Source organism: Pristis pectinata, chromosome 6 (assembly GCF_009764475.1).
Source record: "Pristis pectinata isolate sPriPec2 chromosome 6, sPriPec2.1.pri, whole genome shotgun sequence".
Lineage (NCBI taxonomy): Eukaryota > Metazoa > Chordata > Chondrichthyes > Rhinopristiformes > Pristidae > Pristis > Pristis pectinata.
In genome coordinates, this window is record NC_067410.1 from 90,279,505 (window position 1) to 90,301,673 (window position 22,169).

The following is a 22,169-nucleotide window of genomic DNA, read 5'->3' on the forward strand; positions in this document are numbered from 1 at the left end:
CGCCTTCTTAACAACCCTATCGACCTGCATGGCAACCTTGAGGGATCTATGGACGTGGACCCCAAGATCCCTCTGTTGCTCCACACTGCTTGGGGTCCTGCCATTAACCTTGTATTTTGCCTTCAAATTCGATCTTCCAAGGTGTATCACTTCACACTTTTCCGGGTTGAACTCCATCTGCTCGGTAGGGTTCTGTGTTTGTAACAACCTCTCTGCTGGGGTGGCAGGAACAGATTCAAGCTCCCAGAAGAGAAGTGGCAAACACCTGAAGGAAAATTATTGTGGGGATATGGGGAAAAGGAAGAGGAGTGAGACTGTGTTATTCTTCAAGCGGCTGGGACAGAGAAGTTCACAGAGAAGCACAGTGCAGAAACATATCCTTCAGCCCATAAAGTCCGCACTGACCATCAACCACTTTTTTACAAGAATCCTACATCAATCCCATTTTTTTTATTTCCCCCACATTCTCATCTATTTCCCCCAGATTCTACCCCCTCACCCACACACTAGGGGGGCAATTTACAGCGGCCAATAAACCCACTGACCCCGCACGTCATTGGGATGTGGGAGGGAACAGGAGCACTCGGGGAGCAGGGAGAATATGCAAACTCCACAGACACAGACAGACATTCCATTAACACTTCTGATTACTTTCTGTTACCTGTACATATTTTAATGATCCATGTACATCCACCACTAAGTCTCTTGGGACTTTCACTCTTTCCAGCTTTTCGCCAATCAGTATTTTCTCAGTAATAATCTTATTTTTTAGGTTTAAGTTGAACAGCCTCACATTTGTTTACATCTAGACAAATAATCTACTAATATCAATGCATAATGCTTTTAATTGCATCATTTGCATTGAATATTTTTCACCATTGCCAAACCTGGGTCAGTGGCTTTCTGTCTCATCAGCCAACTGATCAATTAATGTGTTGCCGTTGAACATTTGCTGCCTTAACACAGTCATATCCTGTCAGTTTGAGGACCGAGCTGTCATTCCCAGTTCTCTGTTGATTCTGCTATTCTTTACAAGTTTACTTTTTATATTTCCTTTTCATAACATTTAATATTCATCTTGCCATTACACTCTGTGGATTTTTTAAATATCTTTTCCAATTGTCATGACTGTGCACATTTGTATGCATTTTCTTTCAAGTTTATATTGTCTCGTGTCTCAATTTAGCTGTGGATTTTTTTTATTGACAAGTGATGTTCAGTTATGGGTATAAATGGGCCTATATAACAATAACTTATTTTTTTTAACATTTTCCCCTGATCTTTGTTATTTTACCCATTTGCAGAAGTTGATTGCTCAGAGGCCAGCCTCTTTCTCATAGAACATAGAACAGTACAGCACAGGAACAGGCCCAATGGCCCATGGTGTCTGTGCCAACCATAATGCCAAATTAAGTCCCCCATTTGCCTGCACATTTCCCTCTATTCCCTGCCTGTTCATGTGCCTGCCTAAATGCCTCTTCAACATTGCTATAGTATCTTTTTCCACCACCTCCCCTGCAGCATGTTCTAGGCACCTACCACTCTCTGTGTTTTTAAAAAAATAACAACTTGCCATGTATATCCCTATAAGCTTTCTCCCTCTCATCTTAAAACTGTGCCCTCTACTCTCTGGTATTTGACATTTCCACCTGGGGTGGGGGGGGGGGGGGCTGGTGAGGGGGAGAGACTCTGATTATCTATGGCTCTCACAATTTTAGATACTTAAATCAGGGAAATCTTAAATCACTTAAATCACTCCAGAGAAAATAGTCCAAGTTTGTCCAACTCCAACCTCTCTTTATTGTTAATATTCTCTACTTCAGGCAGCATCCTGGTGAACTTCCTCTGCATCCTCTCCAAAGCCTCCATATCTGTCCTGTAATGTGACAATTAGAACTGCACACAATACTCCAAATGTGTCCTAACCAAAGTTTTGTACAGCTGCCACATGACTTCTGACTTTTATGCTCAACACCTAGGCCGATGAAGGAAAGTATGCCGTATGCCTTTTTTTTCCACTCAATCTACTTGTGTTGCTACTTTTGGGGAATATGGACTTGCACCCCAAGATCCCTCTGTGTACATCAATGCTTTTAAGGGTTCTGCCATTGACTATATACTTTCCTCTTGCATTTGACTTCCCAAAGTGCAATACCTCACATTGGTCCATATTAAACTCCATCTGCCCTTATTTCCAACTGATCTATATTTTGCTGTATCCTTTGACAAACTTCCTCACTATCCACAGCTCCACCAATTTTTGTGTCATCTGCAAACTTACTAATCAACTCGCCTACATTTTATTCCTATCATACAAACGAGGTCCCAGCACTGATCTTTGAGGAACACCACTGCTTACAGAATAGCATCGCTCCACTACTAGCCCCAGTCTTCTCTGGCCAAGCTAATTTTCAATTCAGTCTACCAAATCACTATGGATCCCATGTGCCTTAACTTTCTGGATCAGTCTACCAAGAGGGAATGCTTAACTAAAGACCATATGGACGACATCCACTGCCCTACCCTCATTAATCATCTTCGTCAGTTCCTCAAAAAAAAAACTCAATCAGGTTCATTAGACATGACCTCCTCCACATCAAGCTATATTGACGATCCCTAATAAGTCCAAGCTTTTACAAATCTGAGTAAATCCTAACCCAAAGAATCTTCTCCAATAACCCTAACCACTGATGTAAGGCTCATCAACCTACAATTTGCTGGATTTGTCTTGTACCTCGGCCATTTCCTCTGGCTCCAGGCATAAATTCCCTCCTTTTGCCCTTGAGTAGTCCTACCCTTTCTCTAGTTATCCTCTTGTTTTCAATGTCTTATAAAATGTCTTGGGATTTTCCTTAATCCTACCTACCAACGAAAAGGGCTTCCTTTTTGACTAATTTTACATCTCTCATCATCATCCAAGGTTCCCGAACCTTGCCATCCTTTCCTGTCTTCCTCACAGGAACATGTTGGTCCTGAGTTCTGACCAGCTGGCCTTTAAACGACTCCCAAATGTCAAATGCGAATTTACCTAATAACAGCTGCTCGCAATCTACTTTTCCCAGCTCTTGCCTAATATTATTGTAATTTAGCCTTTCTGCAACTTAGCACTCTTCTCTCCACCCCACCCCCCTCCCCCAGGTTCAATCTTATCCATAACTATCTGAAAACTTGCAGAGGAGCTACAATTATTGTTTCCAAAATGCTCTCCTGCTGAAACTCTGATAACCTGATCAGACTCATTTCCCAGTACAAGGTCTAGTATGGCCTCTTCCCTCATTGGACTATCTATAGAGAAACTATACCTCTCTCAGCATTGAAAACAGGCCCTTCAGCCTAAGTATATATTGTTTCAAGAAATCCTCCTGGATGCATCTAAACCCATCAATGTCAGCCTTGCCTAAATCTGGAATTGTTTGGAGTTTGTATTTTTCAAATAACACATTGAATTTGATTTATTGGCCTAGAATTTTTGAGGCCAGTTATGGAGAGGTACTACCATTCACTCTTATAATGTGACACCAATGCCTGCAGTACCCACATAGCAGCTTTTAACGTGGAGACATTTCAGACTGTTCTGGGGCATGACTAAAATGGAGGCAAACTTTAAGCCAGAAAATATTGGGAGTGATGACCAAGTGATTAGTCAAAGAGGTGGGTGATATGGAGCATGAATACATTGACTCATTCACAATCACATGCTGCGGATGCTAAAAATGTAACATCTTAGAACATGGTGAAACTGGGAAACTGCTTAATTTTTCCTATGAATGAAATAGAAAGGAGGTGCAGAAGTGGGAAGATTTAGGGACAAAATTTCAGAGTGTCTGACATAGGCAGTGAGTCATGGGATGATGGGCAAAAAGGTTTACTTGGACATGGTGGATCCAATGTGGGCAAATGGGATTAGTGTAGATGGGTATCATGGTTAATGTGGACTAGTTGGGCTGAAGGGCCTGTTTCAGTTCCACATAACTCTATGACTCAAATATGTATCCCTCAATCAACATCACTATAAATCTGATCATTATCACAGTAATCCAAAAACTGAATGCGGCTGATCCTGCATTACAAAATGATTACAGTTCATTGTTTTTCATTAGCTATAAAGCATATTGAATATCTCAAAAGTGCCTTATGAATGCATTTGTTTTTGTCCTGGGGTAATGCACCATTTTTGTGCGAAGCTGCTGTAAAATTGGGCAATACAACTTGGACCCATTTGTGGCTCAGCGCATTGTGAATTACACAACCTCATTGAGTCACTAGCGTCACAAGTTATTAGGGGGAAAAGGAAAACTGTAACTATTTACATTAATCGGACATGCATTTGTAAGAATCAAAACCCATTTTTTCAAACCTAGTCGAGCTCCTATAGCTGTCAACGTGCTAAACACACTGTATCTCAGACTGTAATCAAAATCAGTTTGTTGTAAAAGAAAACGCCAAAGATGCATATTCTGTAAGAATTGTTTCAGTAATTTCAAAACTCAAATTGAAAAGCCGTTACTTTTTTCTGCTTTACTTTGTTATTAGTTCATATTTTATGCTGCAATAGAATGTATGAAAAATTTGTTCACACACTATTTTTTCCCCCACAAATATGCTGTCCCACGGGACAGGTGAAGGATCTATTGGCAGGTGAGCATTTGGGGGACAGTGACCATTGCTCCATAACCTTTAAAATTGTCATGGACAGGGACAGGTGCAGAGAGGACAAGAGGTTTTTCAATTGGGGAAGGGCTAACTACGAGGCTGTAAGGAGAGAACTTGGGAGTGTAAATTGGGATGTCCTTTTTGAAGGAAAATGTACCGTGGGGATGTGGTCGATATTCAGGGATCTTATGCAGGATGTTAGGGATAAATATGTCCCGGTGAGGCAGAGAAGGAATGGCAGGGTGAAGGAACCGTGGGTGACGAGAGAGGTGGAACGACTTGTTAGGGAGAAGAAGGTAGCATACGTGGGGTATAAGCAGCAAGGTTCAGACAGGGCCCGTGAGGAATATAGGGTAGCGAGGAAGGAACTTAAGAAAGGGCTGAGGAGAGCTAGAAGGGGACATGAAAAGGCTTTGGCTAGTAGGGTTAAGGAAAATCCCAAGGCCTTTTTCAAGTACGTGAAGGGTAGGAGGATGGCTAGGGTGAAGGTAGGTCCGATTAAGGACAAAGGTGGGAGAATTTGCCTGGAGGCGGCGGAAGTGGGAGAAGTTCTGAATGAGTACTTCTCTTCGGTATTCACCAGGGAGAGGGGTCTTGATGATGCGGAAGGGGGTGCTGGTAGGGGTAATGTTCTCGAGGTTGTTGATATCAAGAGAGAGGACGTGTTGAAGTTGTTAAATAATATTAAGACAGAAAAATCTCCGGGGCCTGACGGGATTTTCCCCAGGCTGCTTCGAGAGGCTAGGGAGGAGATTGCTGAACCGCTGGTAAGGATCTTTGAGTCCTCGTTGTCTACGGGGGTGGTGCCGGAGGATTGGAGGATTGCGAATGTGGTCCCCTTGTTCAAAAAAGGTAATAGGGATAGGCCAGGGAATTATAGACCGGTGAGTCTCACGTCTGTGGTGGGTAAGCTGTTAGAAAGGATTCTAAGGGATAGGATTTATGAACACCTAGAGAATCATGGACTGATTAGGGACAGCCAGCATGGCTTTGTGAAGGGAAGATCTTGCCTCACAAGCCTGATAGAGTTCTTTGAGGAGGTGACCAGGAAGATTGATGAGGGCAGTGTGGTGGATGTGGTTTACATGGATTTTAGTAAGGCATTTGATAAGGTTCCTCATGGTAGGCTTCTTCAGAAGGTCAGAGGCCAAGGGATCCAAGGAAGCTTGGCTGTGTGGATTAGGAATTGACTTGCATGTAGAAAGCAGAGGGTTGTGGTGGAAGGAGTGCCCTCGGATTGGAAGGCAGTGACTAGTGGTGTCCCGCAGGGATCGGTTCTGGGACCTCTACTTTTTGTGATATTTATAGATGACTTAGATGAGGGGGTGGAGGGCTGGGTTAGTAAGTTTGCGGACGACACTAAGATAGGCGGTGTTGTGGATAGTGTGGAGGGCTGTCGGAGCTTACAGAGGGATATTGATAGGATGCAGAGCTGGGCTGACAAGTGGCAGATGGAGTCCAATCCGGAGAAGTGTGAGGTGGTACACTTTGGAAGGACAAACTCCAGGGCAGAGTACAGGGTAAACGGCAAGGTACTTAGCAGTGTGGAGGAGCAGAGGGATCTGGGGGTTCATATTCACAGTTCATTGAAAGTTGCCTCACAGGTGGAAAGAGCAGTTAAGAAGGCCAATGGGATGTTGGCTTTCATAAGTCGCGGGATTGAGTTTAAGAGCCGCGAGGTGATGATGCAGCTTTACAAAACTCTAATTAGGCCACATTTAGAGTACTGTGTTCAGTTCTGGTCGCCTCATTATGGGAAGGATGTGGAGGCATTGGAGAGGGTGCAGAGGAGATTTACCAGGATGCTGCCTGGATTGGAGGGTATTGAATATGAGGAGAGGCTTAAGGTGCTAGGGCTTTATTCACTGGAAAGGAGGAGGATGAGAGGAGACATGATAGAGGTATATAAAATATTGAGAGGAATAGATAGAGTAGACAGTCAGTGCCTCCTTCCCAGGGCACCAATGCTCAAGACGAGAGGTCATGGCTTTAAGGTTATGGGTGGGAGGTTCAGGGGAGATGTCAGAGGGAGGTTTTTCACCCAAAGAGTGGTTGGTGCATGGAATGCACTGCCTGGGGTGGTGGTGGAGGCAGATACATTGAACAGGTTCAAGAGCTTGTTGGATAGGCATATGGAGGAACGTGAGATAGAGGGATATGCGGGAGGAAGGGGTTAAGTAGTGTGAGGGTGGTCTGATGGACGGCACGACACGGTGGGCCGAAGGGCCTGTTTTGTGCTGTATGGTTCTTCTATGGTTCTATGGTAATATTGTTCAGTGGGCCAGGAGTTTCTACCAGTGTCAAGTGTCTTGTGCTCACTACATGTTTATTTGTGGTGGGTACACCTATATTATCTGGCTGTTAAATCCTTGCCTGTTGCTAAATGGTGAGGTACTGAGTATTGGCAAGGCCAACACGACATATTGTGGGTAAGTTGGTGGGGGAAGAGGATGTGTACAACGCAAGTTAATGAAACAGCTGAGAAAGCTTTGACTGCCAGCTAAACCTCCCTCCCCAAACTTGGGCAGCTGCAAACCTGTTGTGAACTATGCCTTCAGCAATATTTAAAGGCAACTATAAATCAGTCCAACACTAGAAAACACAAAAACATTTAACTACATACAGTTTGTGCACCTTGTAAATTAACTTGTACTTCTGTCCCTTGTGGCCATTCTGATGTTTAGCAAGAACATTCCCAGAACAAGTGCTGGGGAATACAGCAGTTTTGCATTGGAATAATAGCAATAGGCAAAAGCTGTGTGAAGAGCAGTCATCAAGCTCTCAAGTTCTGCTTTTGCACAGAAATCACAAATTTTGGCACTTGTATGGAGAGATGCTGGGAATTCAGCATAGAATTGAATGCATTTCTCAACAAGTTCTGGCCTATTAGTTTTATTATTCACTTATTGCAGTAAATATCATCATAGCAGGTGGAATTTTTGAGTGAATTGCTTTGGAAAACAAACTCTTTGAATTGCTTGATCAGTTGTTTCTGATCTTTGTGATGCTTTGAACTCTTGGATACAGATAAAGTATTTGTAATTGCTGTGGCTAAAGGTGATCCTGCTGAAGCGGCAGCCAACATATGAGTTATATCACAGGTGGATTTAAATAATGGTGATCATTCTGTGGTTGGTGGCGAAGCCATAGTCAGCTAAGTCACCATTTGGCTTGGCCAGATGTCAAAATTATCAAAATCTCAAAATGTTTCTGATTTTTGGAAAGTTTCAAGAATTATTAAAAATTATTAATGCATTTTAAAAAAACACAAAACTTTTGTGTTTTATGTTAAAACACAAAACTTATGTCAAAACTTATGTTGGAATATATTTTAACATAAAAATGCTCATCTTTGCCCTTGTAGCCACTGTCCTCATTGAACTCAGATATTACTGAAATTGGCCTCGGAGCAGAGATTTTTTTTTCCATTGTACAGTGGTCGATTTTCATGAATTTGCAGCTATTGAAACACATACTAGATAATTTGCATAAAAAGATTATTTTGCCATCTGGAGTTTGTAGCAACAAACATTGGTTTGGGAGATTTATCTTCACTGAGAAGTTTCACACCTCAGGAAATTGCAAGACTTTTATGACTTCAAAGCCAGGTGTCTTATTATAATCTCATATTTCAGCTGCTGCATGCTTTGTTACCCAGTTCACATTTCTAGTTCAAATTTAGATTTTATATGTTTAAACACACATTTATATCAGCAGAAGAAATAAACCTGCACCAATATTTCGATTAACTGCTAGTAAATTCAGTTGGATCAGATTTTAATTAACAATGTTTCCCTATGGACCTGAGATCAGATCAATGTTGAATTTTGGGAGGATTACTAAGAACTCTTTAAATAATTGTTACAAAAAAAACCAAAACAACCTCATTTGTTTCTCTTGCCACCTGAAATGGAGCCTTGTACGCTTTCCCAAATACTCATTTGTAAGTCAGGCTAATGAAGAGAATTTTCTGATTGTACATTTGCCTGTTGTCCCTGTGACCGATTGGTTTCCTCCCATGTTCCATAAATATGCAGGTTGATGGGGAAATTTACAGTAGCCAATTAACCTTAGCATGATGGTGAGGGGTAAGATCTGGAGGGAGTTGAAGGGAATATGGCGAGAATAAAATGATTGTTGGTTGGCATGTACTCTATGGGCCAAATAGTCTTTTTCGGTCTCTGACACCACGACTCTAATTTCTATTTTCTGTTGCATTTAGTTAACTTAATCTCCTCCTAACAGATGCTGTTTATGCCTTGTGAAGAAACTGGTTGATAGGGTAGAACATTTTATTGATGCATAAGATAAAGATAGTTTTTGTCGGTATCAGTCGAAGATGGGAATTGCTAGATTAAAAATGAGCAAGTTCCACCTGGTTTGGTCTCTCTTTTTACTCGGGGTTTACTAGACACAGAGGTGAAGTGAGGAAATCTTCAGCGTAGAAAGCTTTTGAAACCTCTCAAGCAAGCTAAATACAGTCATAGTCACAGGGAGATACAGCACAGAAACCTGTTGACCACCCATTTTTACAGTAATTCTACTCTAACCCATTTTATTTTCCCATGGTCCCATCAACCCACCTCCCCACTTCCCTCCCCCTCCCCCAACCAAGATTTCACCACACATTTACACACTAGGAGCAATTTACAGTGACCATCAATTAACCTACTAACCAGCGTATCTTGGGGCATTGGAGGAAACTTGAGCATCTGGAGGAAGCTCATTTGACAAAGGCAGGAAGTACAAACTCTGCACAAACCACACCAGAGGTCGGTTTTCAACCTGAGTCATTGGAACTGTGAATCAGCAGTTCTACCAGCAGTGCCGCTATTCCTTATTTCTAATTACTCATTCTCCCTCTGCTTTATCAGCAATGTTGAATAAAAATATAAGATTAATTGTTTACATTGATGGATGATTCTGTGGATTAGAACAGTGTTTGTAAGTTTAGTTCCCTTGAATAGTGGAATTGAAAATCCCTGAGCTTGCTAGTTCTCACCTCATCCTTGTATCTTCTGCCCAATGGGAGATGGAATATACAAAAGCTTGAAAGCACGTACCACCAGGCTTGAGGACAGCTTCTATCCAGCTGTTATAAGACTATTGAATGGTTCCCTAGTACGATGAGATGGATTCTTAACCTCACAATCTACCTCGTTATGACCTTGCACCTTATTGTCTACCTGCACTGCACTTTTCTCTGTAGCTGTGACACTTTACTCTGCATTCTGTATTGTTTTACCTTGTACTACCTCAATGCACTGTGTAATGAATTGATCTGTATGAGCGGTATGCAAGACAAGTTTTTCACTGTACCTCGGCACGAGTGACAATAATAAACCAATTCCAATTGAACAAATTTTTTCTTGCATGCGAGCTTTTAAATTTAAATTCAAGTTTATTGTTGTCATAGCAATACATACACGGGGTATAAATACCATGAAAATTAGCTTTTTGCAGCAGCACAGTATAAGAAGAAGACAAGCATGAGTTAACAAACAAATTATCATAAATTATACGTGTGCAAAATAAACCTAATGATACTTGTGCAAGATTGAGAGAGAGAGAAAAGGAGAAAAATAGTCTGAGGTAATGTTAATGTTTCTCAGGTCAGTTCAAAAACCTGTTGACAGTGCAGAAGAAGCTGTTGAACCATGAGGTGTGGGTCTTCAGGCTGATGTACCTCCTGCCTGATGGCAGCATCGAGAAGAGGGCATGGCCCAGATATTTGGGGTCCCTGATGATGGATGCTGCCTTCCTGAGACATTGCCTCTTGTAGATCTCCCTGATGGGGGGACAGCTGTACTTGTGATGGAACTGGCTGTCCACTACCCTCTGTAGCCTCTTGCGTTCCTGTGCATTGGAGCTTCCATACAAGGCTAAGATGCAACAAGTCAAAATGCAAGTTAAGAATGCAGAATTTAACATGCAAGTTGAGTCAAAGTTCAGTGTCCCACACCATCACCCTAAGGTGCAGATGGGATTACCAATCATATTAAGCAAGGACATTATTGCACTGCACTTTCTCTATAGCTGTGACACTTTACTCTGTACTGTTATTGTTTTTTACCTGTACTACATCAATACACTCTGTACTAACTTAATGTAACTGCACTGTGTAATGAATTGACCTGTACGATCGGTTTGTAAGATAAGCTTTTCACTGTACCTTGGTACAAGTGACAATAATAAACCAATACCAATACTGAGAGGATTCTAGAATTAAGTAGTGAAATGAAAAATAAGTTCTCTTCAAAATAAATTCCAGTAGCAGTTGAAATAAATCAATTTGTTGGGTTTCTTTGTTTCTATTTCTGAAGAGTCACTACTCAGTTCTGTTGTCCTTTTTGGTTATCTTCTGAAGAGTAATAGGTACAAAGAAGGTCTGCTTGTGAGATTCCATCATCCACCTACTTAGAAACACCCAGCTCTGCCTCTTTGGCATTCCTTTCAGTCTCTTTGCTGTCTCCCAATATCTAGTACTGGATGAGCAGAATTCCTTCCTACTATACATTAGGAAGCCTAGAACTGGATGAGTAGACATTTCTTCCAAGACTAAACTGCAAATTCCATTCTCTAGCCACCAGCTCCATCCATCTCCCTAGCAGCTGTCCATTGCTGAGCCAAGCTGTTTGTAATCTTAATGTCACATTTGAAACAGATGATGTATGACCAGCCAGCTACAAGAGTAAGTCAGAGGCTGGCATTCTGTAGTGGATGTCTCATCCTTTGTCCCTCAAAAGTCTCTCCACCATTTACAAGTTGAAACAGACTCCCTTTCTCTGCATAAATGCAGCTCCAACATAATTTTATCAGAGGCGTAAGACAGGGTAGGTATATTCTTCTTTTCACAGGGTGGAAATGTCAAATACTAGAGGACATAGGATTAAGGTGAGTGGGGGAAAAGTTTTTTTTACACAAAGTGGTAGGTGCCTGGAATATGCTGCCAGGGGAGGTGGTAGAAACAGATACAATAGCAATGTTTAAGAGACATTTAGATAGGCAGGGAATGGAGGATATAGAGCATGTGCAGGCAGATAGGATTAGTTTAATTTGACATCATGGTTGGTGCAGACATGGTGGGCTGAAGGGCCTGCTAACTGTGCTGTACTTTGCTATATTAAGAAGTTCACCAACTTGGATGGAGTAGCTCACCTGATTAGCATTCAGTACACTATGTTAACCATTTATTTGCTCTACTGTTGTTCCATAACTATACAGTATATTGTCTCCAAGATACTACAACAACAATTTGGGAAGATTCTATTAACAGCATCTCATAAGTTCATAAGCAGGCACGTTGGAACCTTGCCACCAAAAACTACCCCAACACCTCACTTGTATGTTGATTCTTCAATGTCACTGAATCAAATTGCTGAAATTCCCTACCCAACAGCATGATGGGAGTACTTTAAGCACACACACGATCACTGCCAATTTCCCAGGGACAATTAACAATGTACAGTAAATGCCAGACTTGCTAGGGACAACCCATAAATAAATAAAACATCTGCACTTTACTAAGACTACCTTTTCCCACCTATGATTCCGCATTGTTAAACTCTTCCCTTGCCTTGGCTTACCTGATGCTCATTCCTACAAGAGTAGGACAATCAGCCCCTCGTGCCTGATACACCATTCAGTAAGAATATGAGGGGATCTTTTACTGCAGCTCCACTTTTCCACACTGATCCCATATCCCTTGCTCCCCTCAATATTATACAGTTTATCAGTCACTGTCTTGAATATGCTCAGCCTCCATTGCATTCTTGATTAGAGATTTCCAAAGTGTCACTTCACTCTAGGTGAAGAAGTTCATTATCATCCCTGTACTGAGTGGCCGAGCCTTTATTCAGAGATGGGGTCTATTGCTTCAGAACTTGAGAATTCGAACATATTCCTGACTGGTGCAAACTTTCTACTCTTCATAAATGTGTGATTGGGCAAAGCTAACTTGCACAGAATCTCATTCACCTCTATGCTAACTGGCTCATAAAAATATACTAACATAAGAAATGGGAGCAAGAGTTGGCCAATTCAATAAGATCATGACTGAACAGCTTGCCTACTCTCTCCCCATATTCCTTGAATCTCTTGTACTTTAAATGCCTGTCAGTTTCTGCCTTGAAAATATTCAATGATTATACACTCTCTCCTGTGCAACCACATCTTTCCTATCATGTGGCAACCAGAATTTGCACACAGCACTCCAATTGTAGTCTAACCAGTGTTTTGTAAAATTGCAATGTGATATTCCCAACTTTTATAATCTGTGCCCTGACCTATGAAAGCAAAATTATCGACCTGCATTGCAACTTTCAGGGAACTTAACTTGAATCCCAAGATCTCCCTGTTCATTCCTTATAGCCCTACCACTTACTATATATGTCCTACCATTATTTGACTTCCCAGAATGCATCACCTCATTCTTATCGGGATTAAATTCCATTTGCCAGAGTGTCCCCAGTATCATTTACATTATTGGGTATGATATATGCACGTTAGGAAATCAGCATTGAGAATATACCCGTTGGTGAATAGGCAAGAGAGTGGTGTGATGGTTAATGAGGAAGGAGGGTGTGGGGTTGTAGTTGGAGGGGGAACGGGAGTTGCAGATCTGATCTCTTTCTCGGACAGGTTCCTTGTGAAGAGCTCAAGTAGAGGGCCCTGTCTGGCTACTCCCTTGTTTCCTTCTCCCATGATCCTGCTCCGAGTCTTCGGCTCTTTCATGTAGAGATCTTTAGAGACATGTAGAGATCTTTAGAGACCTGTAGAGACAAAAACCCTTTTGATCGCCAGGTTATGAAACATACCACAGAGCACCACATATTTGACAGTTGTCCCGCTGAGTATTGCGGGGCCCCTCCAGAACAGTCCAATTGGCAGAACTGCTGTTTTATGTGACACATGGATTTGAACGTGTGCATTGACTATGCACACATTCAAGCCTTTATTTTGAGATGGGCTCTATTTGTTCAGAACTTGAGAAATCCAATGTGTTCCTTACTGCTGCAAACTTTTTACCCTTCATAAACCTGTCATTGGGCAAAGCTCTGCTGTCAGTGTCCTAACTTGCACAGAACTCTAGTCCCCAATATCTCTGTGGCTAATTGGCTCATAAAAATATGCAAATATAAAAGATTATATGCTATGGAAACTCCAATGCACAGGAACACAACAAGCTACAGAGAGTAGTGGACTCAGCCAGTTCCATCATGGGTACAGCTCTTTGCATCATCGAGGACATCTACAAGAGGCGATGTCTCAGAAAGGTGACATCCATCATTATGGAGCCCCCACTATCCAGGCCATGCCCTCTTCTCGATGCTGCCATCAGGCAGGAGGTACAGGAGCCTGAAGATCCACATGTCAAGGTTCAGCAACAGCTTCTTCCCCACTGCCATCAGGTTCTTGAACTGACCTGAAAAACCTTAACACTATTTTAGACTATATTTCTTTCTCTGCCCCTCAACTTGCACTAGTGATGTGGTGTTTATTTTGCGCATGTGTAAGTTGTATATAATTTATGTTAATTTAAGTTTATGTATAATTTATGTTTGTCAGGTTTGTAATGTAATGTGCTGCTGCTGCAAAAAACTAATTTGCATGGCATTTGTACCCTCTGCATGTATGCCTATGACAATAAACTTGAACTTGAACATAAGAAATGGGAGCAGGAGTAGGCCAATTCAATAAGATCGTGACTGAACAACATTTCCCCTCTCTCCCCATATTCCCTAACTCTCTTGTACTTTATGCCTGTTAGTTTCTGCCTTGAAAATATTCAATGACTGTACACTCTCTCCTGTGCAACCACATCTTTTGTATCATGTGGCAATCAGAATTTGCATACAGCACTCCAAGTGTGGTCTAACCAGTGTTTTGTAAAATTGCAACGTGATATCCCAACCTTTATATTCTGTGCCCTGACCTATGAAAGCAAGCGTGGCGTAAGCCTTCACCAGATTATCGACCTGCATTGCAACTTTCAGGGAACTTAATTTGAACCCCAAGATCTCTCTGTTCATCAGCATTCCTTACAGCCCTACCACTTACTTCCCAGAATGCATCACCTCACTCTTATCAGGATTAAATTCCATCTGCCAATGCTCCACCAAACTTTCCAGCTGATCTATATTCTGCAGTAGCCTTAGATAACCTTTCTTGGTATCCGCAACACCACCAATTTTCATATCGTCTGCACACTTAATAATCATACATCCTACATTCACATCCAAGTCATTAATAGACATCACAAACAAAACGGGTCCCAGCACTGATCCCTGCGGTGCACTACTGGTCACAGACTTTCAGTCAGAAAAGCATCCCTCATCCACTACCCTCTGCTTCCTATCACCAAGCCAATTTTGGATCCAATTTGTCAGCTCACCTTGGATCCCATGTTCCTTAACCTCCTCAACCAGCCTACCATGCAGGATCTTGTCAAAAGCCCATGTCGACAACATCTACTGCCCTGTCTTCTTCAACATTAGTTGCCTTAGTCTTGATCAAATTAGTCAGACAGAATTTCCTCTGCAGAAAGCCAAGCTGCCTATGCCTTTCCGAATGTATATAAATCCTATCCCACAGAATTTTCCCCAATGATTTCCCTGCCATTGATGTAAGTCTTACCGGTCAGTAATTCACAGGCTTTCCCTGCTGCCTTTCTTAAATAAAAAAAAACATCATTAGCTATCCTTTAGTCTTCTGGCACCTCAGCCATGGCTAACAAAGATGCAAAAATCTGGGTTAGGGCTCCACAATCTCCTCCCTTGCTTTCCCATGGCATCCTGGGATAATCTTATCTGGACCTGGGGATTTATCCACTTTTAAGCCTACCAAGACATCTGATTTTACTCCCCTTTACCCCCAGTCCCTCCTCAGTATCTTCTACATTCTTCTCCTTGGTGAATACAGATGAGCAGTATTCATTTAGTACCTCGCTCATACCACCTGGCTCCACACATGGATTATCCCTTTGGTCGCTAAGAGGACCTACTGTTTCCCTAGCTACCCTCTTGCACCTAATATATTTATAGAATGTCTTGGATACTTCTCAGTCTTGCCTGCCAAGGATACTTCTTGGCTGGTTTTGCCCTCCTACTTTCTTTAAGTTCTCTCCTACATCCTCTGTATTCCTCAAGGGATTCACTCAGTTGCAGTTGCCTATACTTGTAATATGCTTCCTTTTTTTTGCTTGATCTAACCTTCAATATCCTTTGTCATCCAAGGTTCCCTGATCTTGCCATTATTTTGCTTTCACCTTTACTGGAATATGTTGGCTCTGAACTCTTACTAAATCACTTTTAAAAGACTGCCCTCATCAGATGCCATTTTACCCACAAGCATCTGCTCATAATCTACTTTCACCAGGTCCTCTCTTACACTATTGAAATCAGCCTCTCCCAATTTAGGACGTTAACTTGAGGACCAATGTTCTCCCTTTCCATAACTACCTAGACACTTGCTGAATTATGTTCACTGTTCCAGAAATGTTCTCCCACTGACAGTTCCATCACCTATCCAGTTTCATTTCCAAAGTTAAGGCTGAGTATTGCCCCATTTCTGAAAGGACTATCTGTATATTGTCTCAAAAAACTCTCCTGGATACACTTAACAACTTTCACCCCATCTAAGCCTCTTGCACTGAAGCAACCCAATCAATACTAGGAAAGTTAAAACCCCCAGCTACTATAACTCTATTGCTCTTGCACCTTTCTGTGATTTACTTACATATCTATCCCTCTAATTCCTGCTGACTATTAGGTCTATTGAACCCCAGCAAAGTGATTGCCTCTCCCTGATTCCTAAATTCTACCCATGTGGCCTTGTTGGACAATCCCTCCAGGTTATCATCTCTTAGTACTGCTGTGATGTTCTCCCTAATCAATTGCGCAGCTCCCCCTCCTCTTTTGCATTCCCCTGTGTCACATCTGAAACTTCTATATCTTGGAACAATGAGCTGCCAATTCTGCCCTTCCCTCAACCATGTGCTGAGCCATACTTTAATCTCATTTATCACTTTGTCATTTATCTCTTCACTTAGTTTGTTAGTCTTGGGAAATCTCAGAGTTCCGTAGATGCTCAGTCATTGATAGAAACTTGTGCACTGAGAAAATCAAAGGATATGGCAATGGAATGGGAAAGTACAGTTGAAGTGGAAGATCAGCCATAATATTGCTTGATGTAGCTTGAGGACCCATACAGCTACTCCTCTTACGTTCTTACTTAGGGAAGCCCATGCGTGGGTTTCCCTTTGATGCTTTACAGGTGACCATTGCTCATAAAACAAATTGGTAAATTGGTTTATTATTGTCGCATATACCAAGGTACAGTGAAAAACTTGTCTTGCATACCGTTCATGCAGATCAATTCATTACAACAGTGCATTGAGGTAGTACAAGGTAAAACAATAACAGAATGCAGAATAGTGTTATAGTTACAGAGAAAGTGCAGTGCAGGTAGACAATAAGATGCAAGGTTATAACAAGGTAGGTTGTGAAGTCAAGAGTCCATCTTACTGTACTAGAGGACCATTCAATAGTCTTATAACAGCGGGATAGAAGCTGTCCTTGAGCCTGGTGGTATGTGCTTTCATATCTGGGGTGGGTGGGGTCTTTGATTATGCTGGCTGCTTTACCGAGGCAGCAGAAGTGTAGACAGAGCCCATGGAGGGGTGGCTGGTTTCTGTGATGTGCTGAGCTGTGTCCACAACTCTCTGCATATGTAAGGCCAGAATGGCGTCAGATTCTTCAACTGAAAGGGCATCACGTTCAAGCCCAATCCTGTCCTTGCCTGCTGAGTATGCATCCAGCAACAGTTGTTGTAAGACAGTCTGATGCAGGAATTCTGCAGATAGGGCGCCATGTTTTATTAATGAACACAAAATTCTGTAGCAGCAATTCATACCACGAGTGTTGTGTGATGAGGGATTCCACATCCCACTTTTCCAGATGATATTTTTGTTTTTTGTGCTGGCAACTGATGCACCAAGGAGAAACAGGGCCAGAATAATCACATATTGCCTTTACATTGTTACATTTATTATGTGACCATTATTTTATTGCAGGGCTTTGCTTTCTTAAAATATTTTTGTGCCAGCAACTACTCAGGTAAAGCTTCTCTCCAAGTTCTAATGATTTTCTCAAATTGAAATTTTGTAATATTCTTATCTGGTAGATATTATCAGAAATAGTGAAAATAGACACAGCTTGATTTACTGTCCACACCCTGTAAAAAGTAGGGCAATATTTTTAATTGTGTTTGGACAATGACACAATATTTCCAATTGTTATCATGTTGCTGTGCTACCCCTTGCCCAGTTTTTTAATTGTTCTCCCAGGGTACTACCACAAACATTATAATCCCTGCTGTGCCAAAGACTCTAATTAAGCACTGTTATGTGGTTGTCAGTTGCCATCTGGTCGCTCATCCACTTGACATTCTTGTGTGTGTCCGGAAGATGACGAAGAGTGAGTCCTCCTCTGAACAGTGTGGTTGGTGGGCTGCTGCCTTTCAGTCATTTAGTGCAGGAGACCACAAATAGCCATGCATGATGATCTTGAGCAGTTCCGAGCCAGGAAAACCCATCCGCAGATCACACTGTTTTCTTGTGGGCAGCAATTCTCCATACTTGCTGCCTGAGGCAAGATGTTTATGTTAAAGATGAATTAAATCATGTATTTTCAATATGGGCCAGACAACAGAATCTGAACTGAGATGCTGGCTAATTTTCTCATTTCTAGCCCACAGATACTAAGGCCAATTAATAGAAATTCCCTGAAGTTGCTGCTGAGATTAACTAATATGTTGCAGACCGAGAGCTGAACTTGTATTCTGATGATCTGTGTGGTTTATTACTCTGGCACACATTTACAAGTGAATCATTGGGAGAATGATACTGTTTATTTCAAACATTATTACTGTGAATCATTGCAAATTTTTTTCTGTCATATACTTTCTAACCCAAACATTTTTAACACAGGAGGACGAAGCAGAGATGGTGCACCAATCATCACTTTTCCAGAACACACTGCCTTTGGGGACCTTTCTGATGACGATTTTCTTAATGTTGTAACATATTTGACCAGCATTCCGAGGTGAGCTAATGCTGTAAATAGTATAATACCTTGTAATTTACACTTTAAATGATAGTATAGAGCTAATACACTATTTATTATACTGCAGGATCATTTACATCATGAAACAAACTGCTGGAGAAACTCAGCCTACTGATGCAGAGTCTCGAACCAGAACTTTGACTATCCCTCTGCCTCTGCAGATGCTGCCTGACCCATTGAGTTCCTCCAGCAGCTTATTTTTTGCTCCAGATTCCAGCATCTGCAGTCTCTTGTGTCACCAGTATCATTTACATTATGGTATATGTCTGCTTGTTTTCTCAGTCAGCACTGAGAAAATACCCGTTGTTGAATATTCAAGAGAGTGGTGTGGTGGTCAATGTGGGAAGGAAGATTGGGGTGTTGGATTGTCGGGGGAGAGGGAATTGCGGTGGCAGATCCTGCTATCACCCTCAGACAGGTTCCTTGTGAAGAGCCCGGGCAGAGGGTCCTGTCCAACTTGTCCCCTTGTATTCTCTTCTTCTACCATGGTCCTGCCCTAAGTCTTCAGCTGTTTCCTCTAAAGCTGGAGGCAAGGGTTACCTGTCTTAATGGCTAGGTTAGGAAACATACAACAGAGCACTACAGGTTTTGCCAGTTGTCCCGCTGAGCACTGCTGGGGCTCCTCCAGGACAGTCTAAATGCTGTTTTATGTGACCTCATGGATTTCACTGTGCATAACCCATGAACATGTGAATTGGCTGTGCACTGTGATCATTAGCAGTCAAAAACCTTTGCTGCTGGTAACCATCCTTTGGTTTGTCATGCCTGGTGGAATACATTTGGCACAGCATGTAAAATGAAGGCATGATTAATGCTGCTGGGACATTGAGCATTGACTTGCATTACTTTCTGCCCATGTTGGCACAACGGCTGTAGGACATTCATGCTGTTGACTTACCACAGTCAGTTCACTGTCATCTGTCAGATGATGAGTGGTGTCAGCTTCTGAGTCAGTGGTCTAGTTACTATGTGCTGCCTTCACCAATATTCCCTGGCTTTTCCTACATTGCCTGGCTGGGTTGCGGTTCTTGGGTGGCTTATCTAAAATGGGGACACAAGTTATGTGGTGGTGGGGAGAGAGGGAGAAAGTAAGAGAATTACCCCAGACAAGTCGGTGTGGGAATGGGAAGGGGAGTTGAAATGACATGCAGTTAGAAGCACAAGCTGGCCATTGCAGACAGAGTGCAAGTGCTCCACAAAAGAGTCAGCTAGTCTATGCTTGTTGATGTGAAGGAGGCCATATTTCCAGCACCAGATGCAACACACCAGGTTGGAGGAGATGCATGTGAATCTCTTCCTCACCTGGAAGGGCTGTTTAGGTCCCTAGATGGTGGTGAAGGAGGAAGTGAAGAGACTACTGTTGCACTCCTATGGTTGCAGGGGAAAGTCCCAGGGGACGGAGAGGGGTGGGCTGGGAAGTGAAGAGCAGACCAGGGAGACAGAGGGAGAGAGAATGGTCCCTGTGGAAAGCAGGAAAGGGGGAGAGGGGAAGATGGAACTGATGGGATCCAATGGGAGCTAGTAGAAATGAAGGATGATATACAGAATGCAGTGGGGTGAAAGAGGACTACTAAGGGAACTCTATCTCTGTTCTGTCTGGGGAGAGAGGGTTGCAGTCAGAGCAGACATACGGAAATTGGAGTAAATGCATATGAAGGCTCCATCAACTACAGCAGAGGGAAAGCCATGTTTCCTGAAGAAGAGGATTTCAGAAGTCCAGAGCATCTTGAGAACAGATGCAGTGAAGATGGCGAAACTGAGAAAATGGGATGGTATCCTTATGGAAATCAGGGTGGGAGGTGGTGTATTCAAGGGAGCTGTGCGAGTCCATAAGTTTGTATTAGATATTGGTGGATAGTTTGTCTAGTGAAGTAGAGACAGAGAGATAGAGAAAATGAAGAGAAATAATCCAGGTGAACTTGGAAATTGGTAGCAAAGGTGATAAAAATGACAAGCTCCACACAAGTGCAGGAAACCGCATCGATGCAGTCGTCGATGTCGCGGAGAAAGGATTGGGGAAGGGTGCCAGAGGAGGTTTGGAACAAGGACTGTTCCGTGTAGCAACAAAAAGACAGACATAGCTGGAGCCCATGTGAGTGACTGCCCATGGCAACACCTTTGATTTGTGGAAATTGGGAGGAATCGAAAGAGAACTTGTTAAGAGTAAGAGGAGTGTTCTGTCAGGTGGATGAAAGTGTTAGTGGAGGGGAACTGGTTAGGTGTTTGTTCCAAAAAGAAGCAGAGGGCCCTAAGGCCTTTCTGATTGGGTTTGGAGTTGTATAAAGACTGGATGTTGGTAGTAAAGATGAAGCAGTTGTTATGGACTCAGTGAAAGTCCCTTTAAGATAGAGAGTGTGTGTGTATGTGTGTGTGGGGCGTGCTTACGTCAATAGAAGATAAAGGACGTAATGACGTTGTTGAAGAAGAAGAAGAAGAGAGAGAGAGAAGGGAGAGAGACACCAGCCTGCTTGTTTTCTCTATCGATGGATGAGAAACAATAACTGTGTTTGCCACTGAAATCCATGTATGGAAGTTGGAAGTAATCTGGTGGAGTTCACTTTGTTGCTGACCTGTAGAAGGAAACAGGTATTTATGTGTGGACGACCACGGTTCGGATGCTTTTCGGGGTGAGGAAGTCACTACCGAGTAAACACTGAAGTGTCGTTTGGGTTCTATTGTGGAACATTTGGATTTCGTATTTACTCTCTCTATGTTTCTCCACGTCTACGTCTTATCTTCAGACAACGGTGGTTGTTGAAGAAGCCCTTGCTCATGTTTCACCTTATGGCTTGCGGAACTGAACTTTAAGAACCATTCAGGAACTGGGAGTTTTGGACTTTGTCACACACACACACACGAAGAGTTTAGTTTTGGGGATAACGTTCGAGGTTTAACATTTTTGAATTCTAACATACTAACATTTTTTTTTACTTTTATTTTACGTATTATCATAAGTAGTGATTAATAAAATAGTTTTTAACACTGAATCATGCTCAGTGTGTTTCTTTTGTTGCTGGTTTGTGACAAAATTGGGGGCTCGTCCGGGATAGTTCCCAAGGTTAACGAGTGTCGTCTGGGATTGTACCCCAGATTGACGAGATTTGTTCGAGATTCAATCCAAAGATTTTTGAGGGAGGTCTGATAAATTCTTTTTTAATTGGCTTGTGTGTGTGGAAACCAGCAGCAATGGATATTAAGGCATTTTTGGAGTCACCAACCCAAAAAGGATTGGAGGTGGCGAAAAAGGATGATTTGATAAAGATTGCTACAAGGTTAAACCTTACAGAAGTAAAGCAGTCTATGAGAAAGGCAGATATTCAGAGACTGATAGCTGAAAGCCATTTTATGCTACCATCCTGTGCTCAGAACACCTGACTTTGAAAAGCCATTTTC

General features: G+C 42.2%; 1 protein-coding gene across 2 annotated transcripts in view; it reads left to right on the plus strand.

Moving 5' to 3' along the window:
- The window catches only part of mcf2l2 (MCF.2 cell line derived transforming sequence-like 2), a 235,805-nt gene that overhangs the window by 66,043 nt on the left and 147,593 nt on the right, over positions 1-22,169 (plus strand). Inside the window, exon 4 of one of the 2 annotated variants that reach the window (XM_052018737.1) lies at positions 18,641-18,755. In XM_052018737.1, coding sequence (XP_051874697.1) covers positions 18,641-18,755 — 115 coding nt within the window. Of the gene's footprint in view, positions 1-18,640; positions 18,756-22,169 lie in introns of those variants that run through there. The other variant, XM_052018738.1, reaches the window with a different exon arrangement.